This window comes from Phacochoerus africanus, chromosome 7 (assembly GCF_016906955.1).
Source record: "Phacochoerus africanus isolate WHEZ1 chromosome 7, ROS_Pafr_v1, whole genome shotgun sequence".
Taxonomy (NCBI): Eukaryota; Metazoa; Chordata; class Mammalia; order Artiodactyla; family Suidae; genus Phacochoerus; species Phacochoerus africanus.
This window is the reverse complement of record NC_062550.1, coordinates 73,237,585-73,253,916: the sequence shown is the minus strand read 5'-3', so window position 1 is coordinate 73,253,916 and position 16,332 is coordinate 73,237,585. Positions and strand designations below refer to the sequence as shown.

Here is a 16,332-nt window from a genome sequence, read left to right as displayed (position 1 = left end):
TGGAATCAAGATCTATATTTTAAAGGTACACATCTCACACACAACATGTACATATCCACACGAGCACACATGTGCACACGTTATGTGTGCTCACCTCCTTGGGTCTGGGAGGTCCCTACCAGGTGGCCTCCCTCGGCCCCAGGCCAGGTGGTGGAGTCCTAGGCACGCAGAAGTCCCAGGCCAGGGACTGCACCTGAGCCACGGCAGTGACACCCCGGACCCTCAGTCCGCTAGGTCCTCAGGGAGCCCCAGGCCAGGGTTCTTGAGAAGCTCCTGGAAGAAGAGCTGTAGCTGGAGGCTCCGTAGGCTCTCCAGGCCCTCAGGGGCCAGCGGCTGCTCCTCCTCCCCCTCCGCCTCCCCTAGTGGGTCAGGCAGCTGTGGGGATGCCCTGGAGATGTAGCCCTGGTCAGACTGCACAGACTGCCGCTGCTTCTCCCCATGTGGTGTGAGCAGGTCCTGGGCCCTGCAGCTTGTGCTCTGCTGGAGGAGTGGGAGCAATGAGCCATCAAGCTGCCCTCTCGACCACTCCGGCGGCCGGGTGGGTGATGATGTGGGGGTGCTGTGGGCAGGCGGGTCCTCGGGGTGCACGGGCAGGAAGAGGACACTGTTCCGCCAGGGGCCATGGCCCGCCAGCAGCGGGCAGGCCTCACCTGCCCCAACCAGGGCCAGCCGGCCGGGGCCGCTCCCCACAGCGCGAGGGATGGGCTCCACCGTCTGCGTGGGAGGGACCGTCTCCATGGGGACCACTGAGGTCTGGAGTGTCTGGGCTGCCAGCAGCTGTCCCCAGGGCTGAGACTGGGGCTCCAGCTTCCATGGGCCCCCTCCTTCCTCCGAGAGAAGCAGCTCTACCATCAAAGGGTCCTCAGAGGCGGGTTCCCGCACCAGGGGCTCCTGTCGGATGATCCCCCCTCCCAGAGGTGGCAGCGGCTCCTCGAACGCCTCCTCGTCCAGGGACCAGAGGTCCCGGTCCTCTGCCGACCGGAGGTTCTCGAGCTCGAACCAGTCGGGGCGCCGGGCCTGCCAGCGGCGGAAGCGCTGCACGGCCTCGCAGAGCTGCCGGCCGCTGGGGCTCTGCAGGTAGTTCTCGGCCGTGAGCGCCCCGACGCGGTGCATGCGGCCCGGCCCGAACATCTCCAGGTCCTGAATGCGGAAGTAAACCTCCTCGAACTTGTCCATGAGCGCGTATCGGGAGGTGATGTTGAAGAGGTCGGGGACATCGCCCTCGCTGCTGATGTCGCTGAAGTAGCAGACGATGTAGGTGCCAAAGCAGGCTGGCCTCTTGAAGTCCGGCAGGATCATGTTCATGGCCGCCGTGAACAGGTCCCCTGCGGGCTTCCCGCGGTCACAGCGCAGCTGGACGGCGGCGTCCTCCCAGCCGAGGATGGCCTGCCACTTGGCCCGGGTGCCCCTCGAGCACAGGACGATGATCTTGGAGTCGCTGGCCACCATCTCCTGCTTCTGGCGGCCCACCCAGGTCATGACCCCCACCTCCGAGATGACCTGTTCCTCCAGCAGGTCGAGGGCCACTTCAGTGCCGCAGACGGTGAGCAGGAACTGGGCGAACTTCAGCACCACGTCCACGTAGAGGGGGTGGTCTGCCGAGTAGACGATCCAGACCTTCTTGGGCTTCAGGGGTGGGGGGCTCGGGCTGGTGGCGGGCAGGACATCTGGGGGCAATGAGGGAAGCAGGGCGTGGCTCGGACGTGTCCGTGCTGGCGCACACCCCGCCGGCCAAGGGCAGCCCCCGCCGGCGGCCACGGAGGGCCTGCACCGGCAGAGCTTGGCTCCTGAGGCCTGGAACCAGCCTGCGCCCTCAGGGAAAGAATCCCTCCCTTTTTTACCTGGCCTTTAGCTATATGTTAAATAAAATTCCTTTTTTTCTGAAAAGACACAAAGGCCTCCTGCCTACGGAATGGAAGTCAGTGCTCAAGGGAGCACCTCTCCTCACTAAATGTGGTGCCTTTCGGAGTTCCCGTCATGGCGCAGTGGTTAACAAATCTGACTAGGAACCATGAGGTTGCGGGTTCGATCCCTGGCCTTGCTCAGTGGCCAGGAGGTTGCAGGTTCGATCCCTGGCCTTGCCGTGAGCGGTGGTGTAGGCCGCAGATGCGGCTTGAGTCCCGCGTTGCTGTGGCTCTGGTGTAGGCCGGTGGCTCCAGCTCTGATTCAACCCCTAGCCTGGGAACTTCCATATGCTGTGGGAGCAGCCCTAGAAAAGGCAAAAAGACAAAAAGACAAAAAAAAAAGTGTGGTGCCTTTCCCTCCTCTCACTGATTAACAACTGAGGCCAGCGTGGCTGTCTAAGGTCTGCTCTGTTCGGGGCTAGAGGGGGGGATACCCTGCAGGCGACATCTCGCCAAGGACAGGAGCCCGTCTCACAGTCCCCCTTCAGGACTCACCCCAAACCCAGGCCGCCCAAACCGGGAGGTACCCACCTGTGCATTTGGTGCCATTTTCATATTTTTTGCAATGGGACCCTGAAAGGAAACGAAATATCAGAAAAAATACTCTACAAGTGTCCTTGCAGGAGGCACAAATCTTATAAGATGTCTCAGAACAACTCCTTTGGAAGAGAAATAGGGACCAGCTCACTGAGCATCTGTTGGGAGCACTGCTTCCTCCTGACAGAGGGGCTGAGGCAGCGCTTCTCAGGGGCTCTGGGCCTCTACCCAAGTGGGCCGTGTCTCCCACCACTGCCGGGTGACCTGGGGAGGTGACCGCGGCGATGAACATGGGCATGTATTAGGTGACGGGCTCCATGCGAAGGGTTCACGTAATCCTCACAATTGCTTAATGATGTGGGTGGCATTGTAATTTCCACCTTACAAAACTGGAGCCTGTGGCTGGGGAATGAAGCCATCTGCCCAGGCAGCAGGTGGTGGGGCTCGGGGCTGGGCCCAGGCCAGCCTGCGCACAGCCTCTGAGCTGCTGAAGCTGAGCTGAGGGGTGGCCCACATGAGGCTGAAGGGCTGGCATGGGGGGCGCTCTGAGCACAGCCTCAGAGCGGGAGTGGGGGAAAGGGGGTATGGGAAGGAGGGGCGGGGGGAGCCCCAGGTCCGCCCGCAGCCTCCGCCCTTACCGGGTAGGTGCCGGGTCATGCAGACGATCAGCAGGATGACGGAACCCACCAGCAGGACGGCGAGGCCTGTGATGAACCCGTACACCCAAAGGGGCATGAGGTCTGTGGCGGGGAGAACTGGATGAGTGATGTGGCCAGGAGGCCAGTGACCCCGGCCCTGGGGTCCCACCCACGGCCCAGCCCCTCTTTGGCACCAGGACAGGTGATGATCCCACCAGCCTGGCTGCCTCTTGGTCTGGCTGCCTCTTGTCTGCCTGGCTCCACACCAGGCCAGGCGGGGCCTCCCTATGACCCTGAGGGACGTGCCCCGGGGGCTCCGGCTGCACAGCCTGGGAAGGAGTCGGCTCACCTTCAACAGCGTCTGCAATGAGAACCAAGCGGAATAGACCCGGTTATCAGCAGGGATCACAACACCCACCACTGATGGGCACGGGGCCTGCTGAGGACCCTGGCCCGACCCCCTGCCCTTGGCAGGGGTTAAACCTCGCGAGCCTATCTGCAGGGAACTCCTGAGCTGGTGGTCTACAGAGAGGTACCCGCCTCCCACCGGAGGCCAGCGCGAGGCCTGCTGCTTCTGATGGGCATTTGGCTGTGGCCACATGCAGGCTGCAAGCGCTTCTTGATGAGACGTTGGCTGCAGCACAGGGGCTCTGCCACTTCCTCGGTATGTGAGCTTGGACGAGGTACCTGATATTCCTCTGCCTCAGTGTCCTCACCTATGAACTGGGGGAGGAGTCTCCACTTCATGGTACGTGTTACACAGTACCCAGTGCATAGTGCACAGTACCCAGTATATAGCACACAGTACTCAAGACTTAGTACTCAGTATACACAGAACCCAGTACACTGTACCCAGTATATAGCATACAGTACTTGGTACACAGGACATATTCTTGGGACTACAACACACAGTACCTATTCTATAGTACTTAGTACTTAATACACAGTACATACTGTCCAGTACCTAGTACACAGTACCTAGCACACAGCACTTAGCAGATAGTACTATGACTCACAGTCTGTAGAATTAAAATGGACATGTTAAAGCACTTTGCTCAATATATTGGCCTTAACTATAACAATAAGAATCCCCGTTTTTCTAGGCACAGAAGTTGAGTATCAGAAGGGTTAGGTGCTTCGCCCAAGGCTGCATAGCTAATGAAAGGCAGTAGGAATTAAGATGGGAGTCTCTCCAAGGCCCCAAACTGCAGGCTTAAACTCTGCCCCCACCCCCAATCCCAGGACCGGGTCAGGGTTCATCTCAGGCTGTTGACGTTCACCCTCTCACCCCCGGAGGTGCCCCTGGCAGCCGCATGTCCCACCTGGGGTGTGTGGGACCTTTGGGCAGGGCACGGCCACGGAGTGTCTGAGGCAGTCGTTGAGGCAGCTGCTGAAGAAGGGCTGGATCTGGGAGGGCAGAGCAAGGGGAGGAGAGGGCTGGGGGCGCGGGCCCCCCATGGACGCTGCCGCCCCCCCAGGGTCTGCTGGGCAGGTGGCCTGTCATGGGAGGGGGCAGGGAATCGGGAGCCCACAGCCACCCCTGCACTCGTGCCCCACACCCTACCTGCACATGGTGGCGGCAGCACCAGCTGGAGGGCAACAGGGGGATTGTGATGTTGCAGCACCGCTGGGATGCTTCCTGTGCCGCCTGCAGAGGAGGGGATGAGGGGACAGTGAGGCCTGGCAGGTCCCGCCCCAGGAGGAGCCCACCTCCTGGGCCCTGGGTGTGTTAGCTCAGGACCAGATCCAGCGCCCAGTGTCCCTCTTTGCTGTGGCCGCCGGGACTGTGGAGACTGATGCGGGTGTCCTGCCCCAGCCCCACTCCAGCTTCATCTTATTTCCTCACCGTCCTCTCTGTCCTCATTTCCACCCCTTAAAGTCTTCCAACCCTCTTTGCAATAGTGCAATTAATAGAGCCAAACAAAAGAGAGCTGGGGGAGTGTGGTGGGGGCAGGGCTGGGGTCCGTCAGGGCAGCTGCAGGAGCAATTATGCAGCAGTGTGGGCCTGCGGCCCAGGTCCAAGCACTGAGGCCTCAAGGCTTAGGGAGGTGGCTCTGGGCCAAGAGGAGGGTTAGGAAAGAGCCGGAGAAAAGTGGTTACCGCGGGCAGATCCAGGATGTACTGGAAGCAGCTCTGGTTCTCCGTGTGTGGAAAACTGCTCAGCAGGATCTGGTAGTTGGTAGACTCGTTCCACGGGGTGAAGCTCAGCTGCAGCTGGTGGGCCTCCAGGGTCTCCACGGTGATGTCGGGGTCCCACAGGCTGCCTGTCCAGGCACGGGGCACAGGGGTGCAGGCATGAGGGGAGGGCGCGTGTGGCGCGTGCATGCACAGGCGTATGTGTGCCCATGTGCACCCCAGCAAAGCCCCCACAGGGCCGCCAGCCGCGGTTACCTGAGCTCACACATGGCGTGGTGGTCTTCATCCTGGGGTCATCACAGTCTGTCGACAGGACAGAAGGAAACCATTACGCCCCTGCCTTGAAGGTTCCCTGACATTGGGGCTAACAGTCTTCTGCCTTCTGGGGAGCCTGATCAAAGCTGGCCCTTTAAAGAAGCCACTGGGCTCGACGCTGCCCTGGCTGACTCAGCCCTCCCCTCTCTCTGGGGAGCTTCCAGATCCAGGTATAAGCCCCTGGACTTGCTTTGGGACTGAGCTATCCTGGTCCACTCCAGCTCCACCCAAGCTCACCCCCACCCCCGCCACGGGACTCCCTCCAGAGCTGCCTCTGCCCTTCAAAGGGATGGGCTTGGTCCCCCAGGGCAGCGTTTCTGCAACTCTCCTGTGTCATCAGTCGTGTGGGGTTGAGCCCATCTAGGGCGGAGCTGGGAAGCTGCATTTCTAAGAAGTTCCCAGGCATTCCATGGTGCTGCTGGCCCGCGGACCCTGTGGGGACCACCTCGCCAGAGATGTCTCCTCCACCTGCCCAGTTCCTTGACTGCAGTGCTTTTACTTTGGTTTAAGAAGACATGTGACAGGTGTGAATTGCCACGAAGTGACAGGGGCTGAGTCAGTCTACTTTAGGGACAGAGGGGGTGGGGGGGGGGGTCCCGCATCAGACAATACTTATTGGGCCCCCAGTAGGTGCCAGGCCCTGGAGATACAGTGATGAATGAGACAAAGTCCTGCCCTCCCAAGAACACATTCCAGCAGGAGACCATGAAAACAAACAGCATAATGTCACGTCACAAACGTATCAAGACACGTACTGTCAGGGGTGGCGAAGGATGCGAAGGGAAGCAAAGCCGTGTGAGGAGCCGGCACACGCACGGAGCGGGTGTGCATGTCCATGTGTGCACATCTGTTTGTACTTGTGTGTGTGTGTCTGTGAGTGTACCTGTGTGCAGGTGTGTGCGTGTGTGTTTTGGGGACAAAGAAAGCCATCACTGGGCTGAGTAGGCATTTCCCGATCACCTCCTACGTGCAGGGCAATCCGTGAGGGGTAGGGGTGCAGGGCAGGTGCAAGGCTCAGACCCAGCCCTCAGGGGGCTGGGCTTCCAGGTGAGGCTGGCTCTGAACAGTAAGGATGTAGGTTGTGGCAGAGATTCTGGGGAGAAGCAGACGGTGCATAGACATCATAGGACATTTTGGAAGATGATCCTGGCAGGCCTCACTGGCGGGAGGAATTAGCGGGGAAGGAGGATGGTGCTGGATGAGGCGGGTGGGAGGCGGTGAACCGGAGGGGGTCCCAGCTCTCCCAAGACACACTTTCTGGGCAGGAAGCTGGAGGGAGGGACTCCGGCTCCCACAAAACCCCTGAGGTCTTGGGCCCCCAGGGTCCCCACTGTGTGCGGCAGAGAAAGGCTCCAGGGAGGCTGATGTACGCCCCCCCCCCGCCGGCTTCCTCTGCAGGTGGGGGTGCAGGAGTGGCTGGGGCGGGGGGTGCTCCTACCAGGCACCAGGAAGTTTCTGGACTGGTGGTTCGGGTCTCCGTCGGGGATGGGCTTAGGCAGGTGGTGGACGGTCACCTCATACTCCTGGTCAGGCTCCACCACAAAGTGGCTGAAGGCAAAACGCCACTAGGGGGAGGAAGGAGAGGGTCAAACAGGTCACGGCTCTCACCCCTCTGAGCCCCAAAACCACCCCACTCGCCCCCCAAAGATCGGTCAAAGTCAGGAGAAAACAACCACAACCGCCATATCCCACATCGGAGGGATCTGCTTCTGTCCTTTGCTTCCTCTGGTCTCTCCTGCCTATTTTAAAACACTCAGACTGGCCTCATCAGAGACAGCAGGGCCCAAGGCTGCGGGGTCAGAAGAGCACCCCCCCCCGGACACCCTACAGCCCTCTTCAACTCCAGAGGCAGGGAGTGGAGCCCAAGGGGCAGCCCAAAGCTGCTCACTGTGAGTCTGCCTCCTTAAAGGGGAAAGCCAGGGGTCTCTGGAGAATGTTCTGGAGCATGAAGTGGGGGGGAGGGCTGTGAGGTTCCTACCCACCTGGGCCTGAAGGCACCTCTGTGGTTCAGATTTTCTGGATGGTGCGGATAACACATACTGACTCCAACTCGTGACCCTGATGGAAGGGGTGGGGGGTCCCTGGTCCTCACCAGCCTCCAGGCAGTTGTCTGGGGATCCCAACTAAACACGGGACAGGGGATCTGTCTTTGCTGCTTGTGTCTGTTGGACTCTGCAAATTGCCACTTTGCAGGTGTAAACCAGTAGTGTTCAGATAGCCTGCATCAAGATTGCCTGGATGGCTTTGTTCACACCACCTGCCGGTTAAACACCGCCAGCCTCTGATTCAGGAGGTCTGGATGGGGCCCTGGAGCCTGCATTTCTAATACATTCCTGCTGCTGGTCCTGGGACCACACTCTGAGAACCAGTGCTTTAACCAAACTAAGCAAGAATCCACTTCTGCTTCGAGCAGCAAAAGGAGCAGGGATTGCAGCAGAAAGCACTGCAGCTCGGTCTGGCAGAGCCCCCCACCCCCATCCAGCTCTTTTATGACACAGGAAGGAAGGGCAGAGGGCCACGCTCTGTTCCCCACTGTCACCACTGCCTACTAGGCTAGGGTCTTACCCGCTTGTGATGATGCTTCAGTTTGGACAGAAACTCAAACTTGACGCACAGACGCTCGTTAGTGCTCAGCTGCAGGACAGACAGCTCGGCACCCTCCAGGTAGAGGATGCTGGCTGGAGGTGGGTGGGGAGAGGAGACAAACACCACCGATCAGTGATGACTGATCACTGGGGGTCACTTTCCTGTTTGCCCCCAACCCTCCACTTCCTGCTCCTTCCAACTCCCCTGTTGGGCTGGATTAGCCACAGCCCTGAAGTCACCTCAGCTGGGCAGAGGTAACCATCGATACTTTATTTTTTTTAATTTTTTTTTTTTTGCTTTTTAGGGCTGCACCCGCAGCATAGGGAGGTTCCCAGGCTAGGGATCAAATCAGAGCTGTAGCCACTGGACTACACCACAGCTCACGGTAATGCTGGATCCTTAACCCACTGAGCAAGGCTAGGGATTGAACCTGCGTCCTCATGGATGCCAGTCAGATTTGTTAACTGCTGAGCCATGACGGGCCCTCCCAACCATTGATACTTTACACTGGGCTATAAGCGGAAGCTTTGCAAATTTGTGGCCAGGTTGCTGGTGACACCACATGGGTGTCAGATAGATGTCCCGTCCTTGAAGAGGCTGAAGCAGTTGTAGAGTCTCAGACTCAGAAAGAGAGCTCCCTCAGGCCCGTCCACAGATCTGGGCTGCACTTGTGAATCATTCTTCCCTGTTCCGTGCACAGCTCTACCCTGGAGAGGTCCAGGGGTATTGCTTTCAGAACTGCCAGCCCTGCAGTCAGAGGATTCACCAACTGACTTCTTTTTTACAGGGTGATAAAGAATGGCTGCAGAAGGGACTTTCTTTTTTTTCCTGGCTGTCCCCACAACATGTGGAAATTCCCGGGCCAGGGATCGAATCCATGCCATAGCTGCAGCAATGCTGGATCCTAAACCCACGGAGCCACAAGGGAACTCCTAGGAAAGGACTCTCCTGAAGGATCGTGGGATGAGAAGATATCACCATGGTTTCACATCTGAAACACTGAAAAAGGATTCACCGCGTGAAGAGATGGGTCCTTTCTCTCAAGTGCCCCCCACCCCCTGTATGAGCACAGGGCTGGGGGCTAAGTTCTGAGTTTGGTGGGAGGGCTGGGTGGTCTAGTCTGTGGATTCTCAGGAACGAAACACCGACTCACCATCTGTCTGCAGTGCCCACTCGATGTGAACCACAGGCAGCAGGTGTCCACGTGGCGTTTGGGCAAAACGCAGCTGGGTCTGCAGGTCTTTGGGGGCTGAGGGGGTCAGGTTCCGAGGGTGGATCCAGCTATCATCCAGGCAGGTACCTGGGGGATAGAGATCAGAGACTTGCGGGCTCTGCAAGGAACCAGAGGGGATGCAGCCCAAAGCAAGACACTTCTAGGGGTCCAGTATTCTGGATCAGGCTGAGACCCCAGGACCACAGCTGGGCTCCCAGCCTCCCTACCCTGCCCGCTTTTCCTGCATCTGTTTGGGGTCACGGGGAAGCCCTAACGTCTAAAGGGCGGTTTAGGAGAGGTGAGAAAGCACACCCTTGGCTTGGAGAAGGGGCACTGATTGGAAGTGGGGCAGGAGGCGGGGGGCAGCCACAGCATCGCTGTTTTACCTGCCAGGTCCCTAATCAGCAAAGAACTTGAACTATGCCCCTTCTCCTTGACTCAAAGCACAAAGCGAAATCCCCACCATGGAGTCTCCCACTTCACAGTGACAGCTTTGGCAAAGAGTTGTATTATAAATGCCCCAGGGCAGTATCCAGAGAGTTTTTCAAAAGCCCGAATTACGGTCCTGTGCCTCCTGTCCTGACTGCCGCCTCTGAGTCTCAGGGGTCTGCCTGCTGCAGGCTGGGACCTTTGTCCCCAACTGCAGGCCCAGCAGATGCTGTCAGCTCAGCACGGGGTCAACACTTCATCAACCGGGCAACACGAGAAGAAAAACAGAGGACTTACTGTTCTTGACCGTGCAGTTTAGCCCCTGCAGAAAAAAGAAGTAGGTAATTACAGCAGAGAAAAGAACTTTAATTCACAGGCCAGGCTGTGGTCTGCCGGGCTCATTCTCAGGAAGGAAACGCACGGGCCCTCCCTCTCTTCTGGGACCACTCTCGGGGGACACTTTCCTCAACCTGCCGACCGAGAAATTGTGAGATGTGGACGTAGCACATGGCAAAATGGAACTGGCTTTTTCTGAGTAGCTGTTGGGAGCTTCCCACCTCAAAACCGGGGATTCTTCTGGGCTCGTCAGAAGGTCCCTACATCTCTGGCTTCCGATCTCTGGTCTCAGCAACAAGGCACAAGATCCGCAGTCGCGGTTACAGGATCAGTGGCGTAAGGTCCACTGAGCGCTTACAAATCCCAGTGGGAAGGGCAGGCGGAATAAAAAGTTCCATAGAAAGATTAGCCTATGAAGTCCAAAAGTAGAACAAATATGAACAGAAGTAGGAGAGGAGTTCTCTTGTGGCTCAGTGGGTTAAGAATCTGGCATTGTCCCTGCAGCAGCTTGGGTCATCGTGGTACAGATTCAATCCCTAGCCCAGGAACTTCCACATCCTGCAGGTGCGGCCAAAGAAAGAAAGAAAGAAAGAAAGAAATATGAAAAACAGTTTATAAATATTTAGAGAATCAATTCAGGAAATCTAAGTCATGATTAACTGCATTTCCAGAAAAAGATTACACAGAAAACAGAGGGAAGACATTAAAAAGAAATTCTAGAACTGATTATTTTAGAATTGAAAAGATCCACTCAGGAGTTCCCTCTGTGGCACAGGTGGGTTAAGAAACCTATTTCTGTGGCTTGTGTTGCTGTGGAGATGCCACTTTGACCCCTGGCTTAGTGCAGCAGGTTAAGGATCCGGCAATGATGCAACGGTGGTGTAGGTTGCAGCTGTGGCTTGAATTCAGTCCCTGGCCCAGCAACTTCCATATGCCTCGGAAAGGCTCTTAAAAAAAAAAAAAAATCCACTCAATGGCCTGCACAACAGATGAAAATAAGACCTAGACCAAGACCTAACATCACAAAATTTCTAGAATACCAGGCTTGAAAAGAAGATCCTAAAAGTTTCCAGAGGAACAAAATAGGCACCACACAAAGAGAGAGGAATCAGAATGGTCCTGGCTTTCTTAGCATCTGTGCTGTTGGCTAGAAGGCAGCAGAATAATGACTTCAAAATTCTGAGGGAAAAGTATCTTGTACCTAAAACTTTTATACTCAGCCAAACTATCACAAGTGTGTAAAGGTAGGATCAAGACATTTTCAGACATGTAAAGACTTAAAAAACAAAAACCAAAACCTCTCTCTCTCTGTGTATATACCCCTTATACCCTAGTACTTTCTCTTAAGAAGCTGCAGAAGGATGTGCTCCAGCTAAACGAGGGAGTTAACCTCTGAGAAGGAAGACACGGGAACCATGAACATGGTAGGTATCTCGGATGCCAGTGGGACCACAGGCCTGGGGAGTCATCAGTCCAGGCAGGGGCTGGAGAGTACAGAATGGAATTGATGGACTCTCAGATAGTCAAGGGAAAAACATGAAAAATCAGATAGAAAAAAAACCCCTAAACTATGGAAACACATGGAAAGTTATGGAAGTGAAGAATTAAATCAAGTATCATCTATAGGAGGAGAAAGAAATTATACCAGAAAAGCAATATAACCTAAGTACACATACTTGCCTAGGTAGTGAAGATTACTACTTGTTATAATAAAAACACTGACCATTGAGCAAACTAAAATTGTGATAGGACCACAGTGGGAAGCAGTAGGAGTAGGTAATATAGGACATTTAAATTTTCTTCTATTGTTAGCCAGTAGGTAAGATCTAAAATTTACAAATTAAGAATAACAAAATAGGAGCTCCTATTGCAGCTCAGCGGTTAAGGCATCTGACTAGCATCCATGAGGACGCAGATTCGATCCCTGGCCTTGCTCAGTGGGTGAAGGATCCAGCGTTGCTGTGAGCTGTGGTGTAAGTCACAGATGTGGCTTGGATCCTGTGATGCTGTGGCTGTGGTGGAGGCCGGCAGCTACAGCTCCACTTCAACCCCTAGCCTGGGAACCTCCATATGCTGCGGGTATGGCCCTAAAAAAGCAACAAGACAAAACAAACCCCCCCAAAAAAACAAAGAATAGCAAAATCAGTATGTTTAGAAGTATGGAGACAAATGCCAGAAGAAACACTAGAAGATGTACAAGTGACATCTTTTTTGGACAACAGTTTTGGGGGTGGCGAGAGTTGGGGCAGCGATCTGCTGAGTCTTGTTTTAAATATCTTTGCGCCATTTTCTTTTTTTTTCTTTTTCTTTTTACAGCTGCACCTGCGGCACATGGAAGTTCCTAGGCTAGGGACTGAATCAGAGCTGCAGCTCCTGGCCTATGCCACAGCCACAGCAATGCCAGATCTGAGCCACACCTGTGACCAACACCACAGCTTGTGGCAATGCCAGATCCTTAACCTGCTGAGTGAGGCCAGGGATTGAACCCAAGTCCCCACAGACACCATGTAGGGATCTTAACCCTCTAAGCCACAACTGGGAACTCCTGTACTATTTTAAAAGGATCATCACAGGAGTTCCAGCTGTGGTGCAGTGGGTTAAGAATCCGACTGCATCAATCCCTGGCCCGGCACAGTGGGTTAAAGGGTCCAGCACTGCCGCAGCTGTGGCGTAGGTCCCACCTGCAGCTTGGATTCGATCCCTGGCCTGGGAACTTGTGAGTGCGGCAAAAAAAAGTCATCATTATTACCTTGATAATAATTAATTAAAAGATACAATTTCATCTATGATGTTACTCTAAAGGAAAAGATTAAAAAGCGAGATAGACAAATGAAAATATTAATTTGTTTAGGGGAAGGAATAGCAGATTTTTCCCTTGTATTTAATTTCTAGATGAGATTTACATTAATGTAAGGGTTTTTTTTGTTTTTTGTCTTTTTTGCCATTTCTTGGGCCGCTCCCGCACCATGTGGAGGTTCCCAGGCTAGGGGTCTAATCAGAGCTGTAGCTGCCAGCCTACACCAGAGCCACAGCAATGCAGGATCTGCGACCTACCCCACGTCTGCGACCTACCCCACAGCTCACGGCAACGCCGGATCGTTAACCCACTGAGCAAGGGCAGGGACCGAACCTGCAACCTCATGGTTCCTAGTCGGATTTGTTAACCACTGTGCCACGACGGGAACTCCTTTTTTTTTTTTTGGCTGCACCTGTGGCATGCAGAAGTTCCTGGGCCAGGGATCGAACCCTCGGCATAGCAGTGACAACTCTGGATCCTTAACCAGCTGAGTCACCAGGGAACTGCAGATGTAAAGTTTTTAAGAACGTAAAAAAGGCATTCAGGGTCTTTTTTGGATTCTAGAATAGATCTTGTTTTATTCTTGCCCACAAATCACCTGTGATTTCCTGACTTCAAATGCCCACTTCAAAAGTAGTAGGATCAGAATATTATTTATGAGCTTGAGAAGAGCTCTATGTCAGCTCTCCTGAAGAAATCCATGGGGACACGTGGTGATGACAATGACAAGGGTGAGGGGGCGCCACAGTCCCCATGCACAGTGATGAGGAGTGAAAGGAGGGCTCAAAGACTGACTTCCACTCCCTGCATTTCCCAGACATCACCAAGCGCCTGGTAAAGAGAAGGGGGCTGGGAAGTCCCACACATAGCCCTGCTTTGAACCACTTCGGCCAGTCACCTAACGTCTCCAAGACAGGGTAATGGTGCCAGCCTGGCAGCTTGCCAAGAGCTCTGGATGCCATGGCACAGAGGCTGGCGCAAAGCCTGGCATGCCCAGCCCCACAAGCCCCTGGCACATCCAGCGTGTTATGTGGTCTCCCTGTAACCTGGTGAAGACAGGGTGGAGGGGAGACTCAGAGTCCCCTGGGTTTTGAGGTGCTGAATCCAAGCAGCCAGGGTGGTGGTCTCTGCCGATCACTGATCTTCGGGCAGACCTGCCATGCTTCACCACTCATCCTCTCCTCCTTCCTTCCACTCCACAGATATCTGTCAGTGCCCACGGCCTGTGCCTGCAGCACTGGGCTGTAGGTAGTGAAATCAGGATGCAAACCCAAGTCCTCTGAGGTCCAGTGCGTGGCTTTCCCTCCGCCACTATGTGGTGTTGCATCCACAGAAACACCAGCAGGAGAGACATCTGGAGGGCAAAGCCTATCTCTTTTCCAAGACACTAGTCACTGAACAGGGGGCCCATGGCCCTGGAGTGTCTGTGCTCCAGGTGTACGGGAAGCAGGTGGGAGGAAGGGACAGCCAGGGAGGTACAGACAAATCTGGCCAAGTATTCTTCTCTAGTGCCCCCCGCCGCCACCCCCCCCTCCCCAGTCAGGCTGAACCTCTGCTCCACTGAGCAGCTGAGTTCACACCCTTTCAGTCCAGCTCAGTGGAGCCCTGCCCTCCATTTCCAGCTGCATCTCTCTCTCACTTTCCTGCCACAAACACCCTCCGCTTCTCATCCTGACCCCCTCTGAGGCCTTGGCTCAGCTCTTTCCATGTCATGGAGAGCTCCAGACCTCTGCCTTGAAGCCTCCACCATCCCTCAGGGCTGCGCAAATATCCTCTCTGCCACAAAGACCACTCGGCTGGAAGCAGAGTCTCTTTCCCGGACGGAACGTTGCACTCCCACTGGCTGTACAAAGAGCACTGGCCACAGGCTGGCTGGCGCTGCAGTTGCCTACTGCTGGGTGATTCACTGCCCTGGTCATCAGGGTTCAGGGAGTGTGTCTTTGCCATTTCAGTCCCTTGTATTTTGCAGACACCTGGCAAATGGTCATCAAAACCTGAACCTGGATCCTGGACAGGAGATACTTCTACACCCACCCCCGGGGAAGGACCTGCTGAGCGTGTGTCCCTGCTCTGCCCAGGAATGGGAATCATGAGGAAATTTCCCAACATCTTCCACGTTAAGAAAAGTTTCTGCTAAATGGTCACTGGCCCTCCACCCCACCCTCCTGTGGTAAATCCTCCACAAAATTAGATGAGAAATACAGCTTTAGTGTTTCACATCCTGTGACTCAGAAACAGCGTTATTTCTTAGGGTCAGTGGAAGGGGAGGGGGCAGGCAAAGCAAGACGAGCCGGGGGAGAGGACAGCATGGCCGGGAGAGGCTGTGTGCCCGGCACGGGGGTTCTTTTCTCTGAAGGGCCGCCTCCACCCCAAGGCCACTACCGGCGGTGGGTGTGTCGATTCCTGTGGGCACAGCAGGGCAACTGCCTGGTGGATTTAGACCCGCAGGACCCCAGACCCAGGTGGTGGAGGCTGGAGGGGCGGCATCCTACCTCCCCCCAGGGCTCGGCCAAAGGGGTCAGCAAGTTGCCCGGACAACTTTTCCCGGAGGGTGCCCCCCGCAGCGCCGGGGCCGGAGCGTCGGGGCTGCGAACACGGGATCCCTAGGGGCGCGGGTTCCAGTGGAGGAGGGCTCGACGACCCCGGCCGGAAGCCGGTCCAGTCCCGCCTTGCCCTCCGCAGGCCCCTCCCCACCCTCTTCTAACCAGCCCGCCTCGTCTCCGGCCGGCCGCGCCTCCTAGTCCTTCCCCAAAGTGTGGGGCCCAGCGGAGGTGCCACCCCTCCCGCCGGGACGCCGGCTCATGTTGTGCAACCCGCGCTGCGCGATCTTTCCCCGAAAACCCCGTCTCCCCCGGGTCCACACCGCAACTCCCGCCGCTCTTGGGAACCCTCCCCAGGCCGGCCCGCTGTTGTGCCCAAGCCTCGGACCCTGGAGACCCCGAGCAGACTTCCTGCCCACTCGGCGGCCCCGCGCCCTCGGCCCTCAGCCCTGGGCCGACCCCTTCCCACCTGGCAGCATCCTCGGCCCCCGCGCTCGGGTAACGCGCCGAGTCTCACCTGCTGGGAGCACACGGGTGCCGGGTGGTCCAAGAGCCTCGGGGCGGCGCGACCCAGGCCCAGCGCGCGCAGGAACAGGAAGAGGAGCAGGAGAAGCGGCCCCAGAGGAGACCCCGGGGACAGGCGCTGTCCGTGTCGCAGAGGCCGCATGGCCCCGGCCCTTCGCGGAGGGCTGCCGCCCGAGCTGGGGGCGCAGCGAGGGCGTGCCCCGGGCTTCCCCTCGGCCGAGTCCCAAGTCGCCTGCTTCCGGCTTCCAGCCCTGCCCCCGGCGGGCGGCGCGGAGAGGAAGGCTCGGGCCGGGACAGTCCTTCCACGGGTTCCTCCCAGACTAGCGTCCCAGGTGCGCGCTCCTCCCCGGCTCCTGCTCGCTCCCCTCCCCGCACT

General features: G+C 56.5%; 1 protein-coding gene across 1 annotated transcript; it reads right to left on the bottom strand.

Annotated features, from left to right (window-relative positions):
- On the bottom strand, positions 1 to 16,332 carry IL17RA (interleukin 17 receptor A). Its single transcript, XM_047787917.1, has 13 exons — positions 15,949 to 16,332; positions 10,056 to 10,080; positions 9,270 to 9,416; positions 8,096 to 8,208; positions 6,969 to 7,095; positions 5,471 to 5,518; positions 5,180 to 5,343; positions 4,644 to 4,727; positions 4,402 to 4,486; positions 3,429 to 3,440; positions 3,080 to 3,181; positions 2,436 to 2,477; positions 1 to 1,667 (listed from the first exon to the last, which is right to left on the bottom strand). Exons 1-13 carry the CDS (start codon positions 16,096 to 16,098, stop codon positions 223 to 225), a joined length of 2,544 nt encoding a protein of 847 aa, XP_047643873.1. The 5' UTR covers positions 16,099 to 16,332; the 3' UTR covers positions 1 to 222.

Coding starts and splice junctions, on each gene's coding strand:
- IL17RA (XM_047787917.1), bottom strand. CDS start 16,098: ATGCGGCCTCTGCGACACGGACAGCGCCTGTCCCCGGGGTCTCCTCTG. Junction 9,417..10,055: donor AAACTGCACGGTCAAGAACA/GTAAGTCCTCTG, acceptor TCTATCCCCCAG/GTACCTGCCTGGATGATAGC. Junction 5,344..5,470: donor CACGCCATGTGTGAGCTCAG/GTAACCGCGGCT, acceptor GTGCCTGGACAG/GCAGCCTGTGGGACCCCGAC.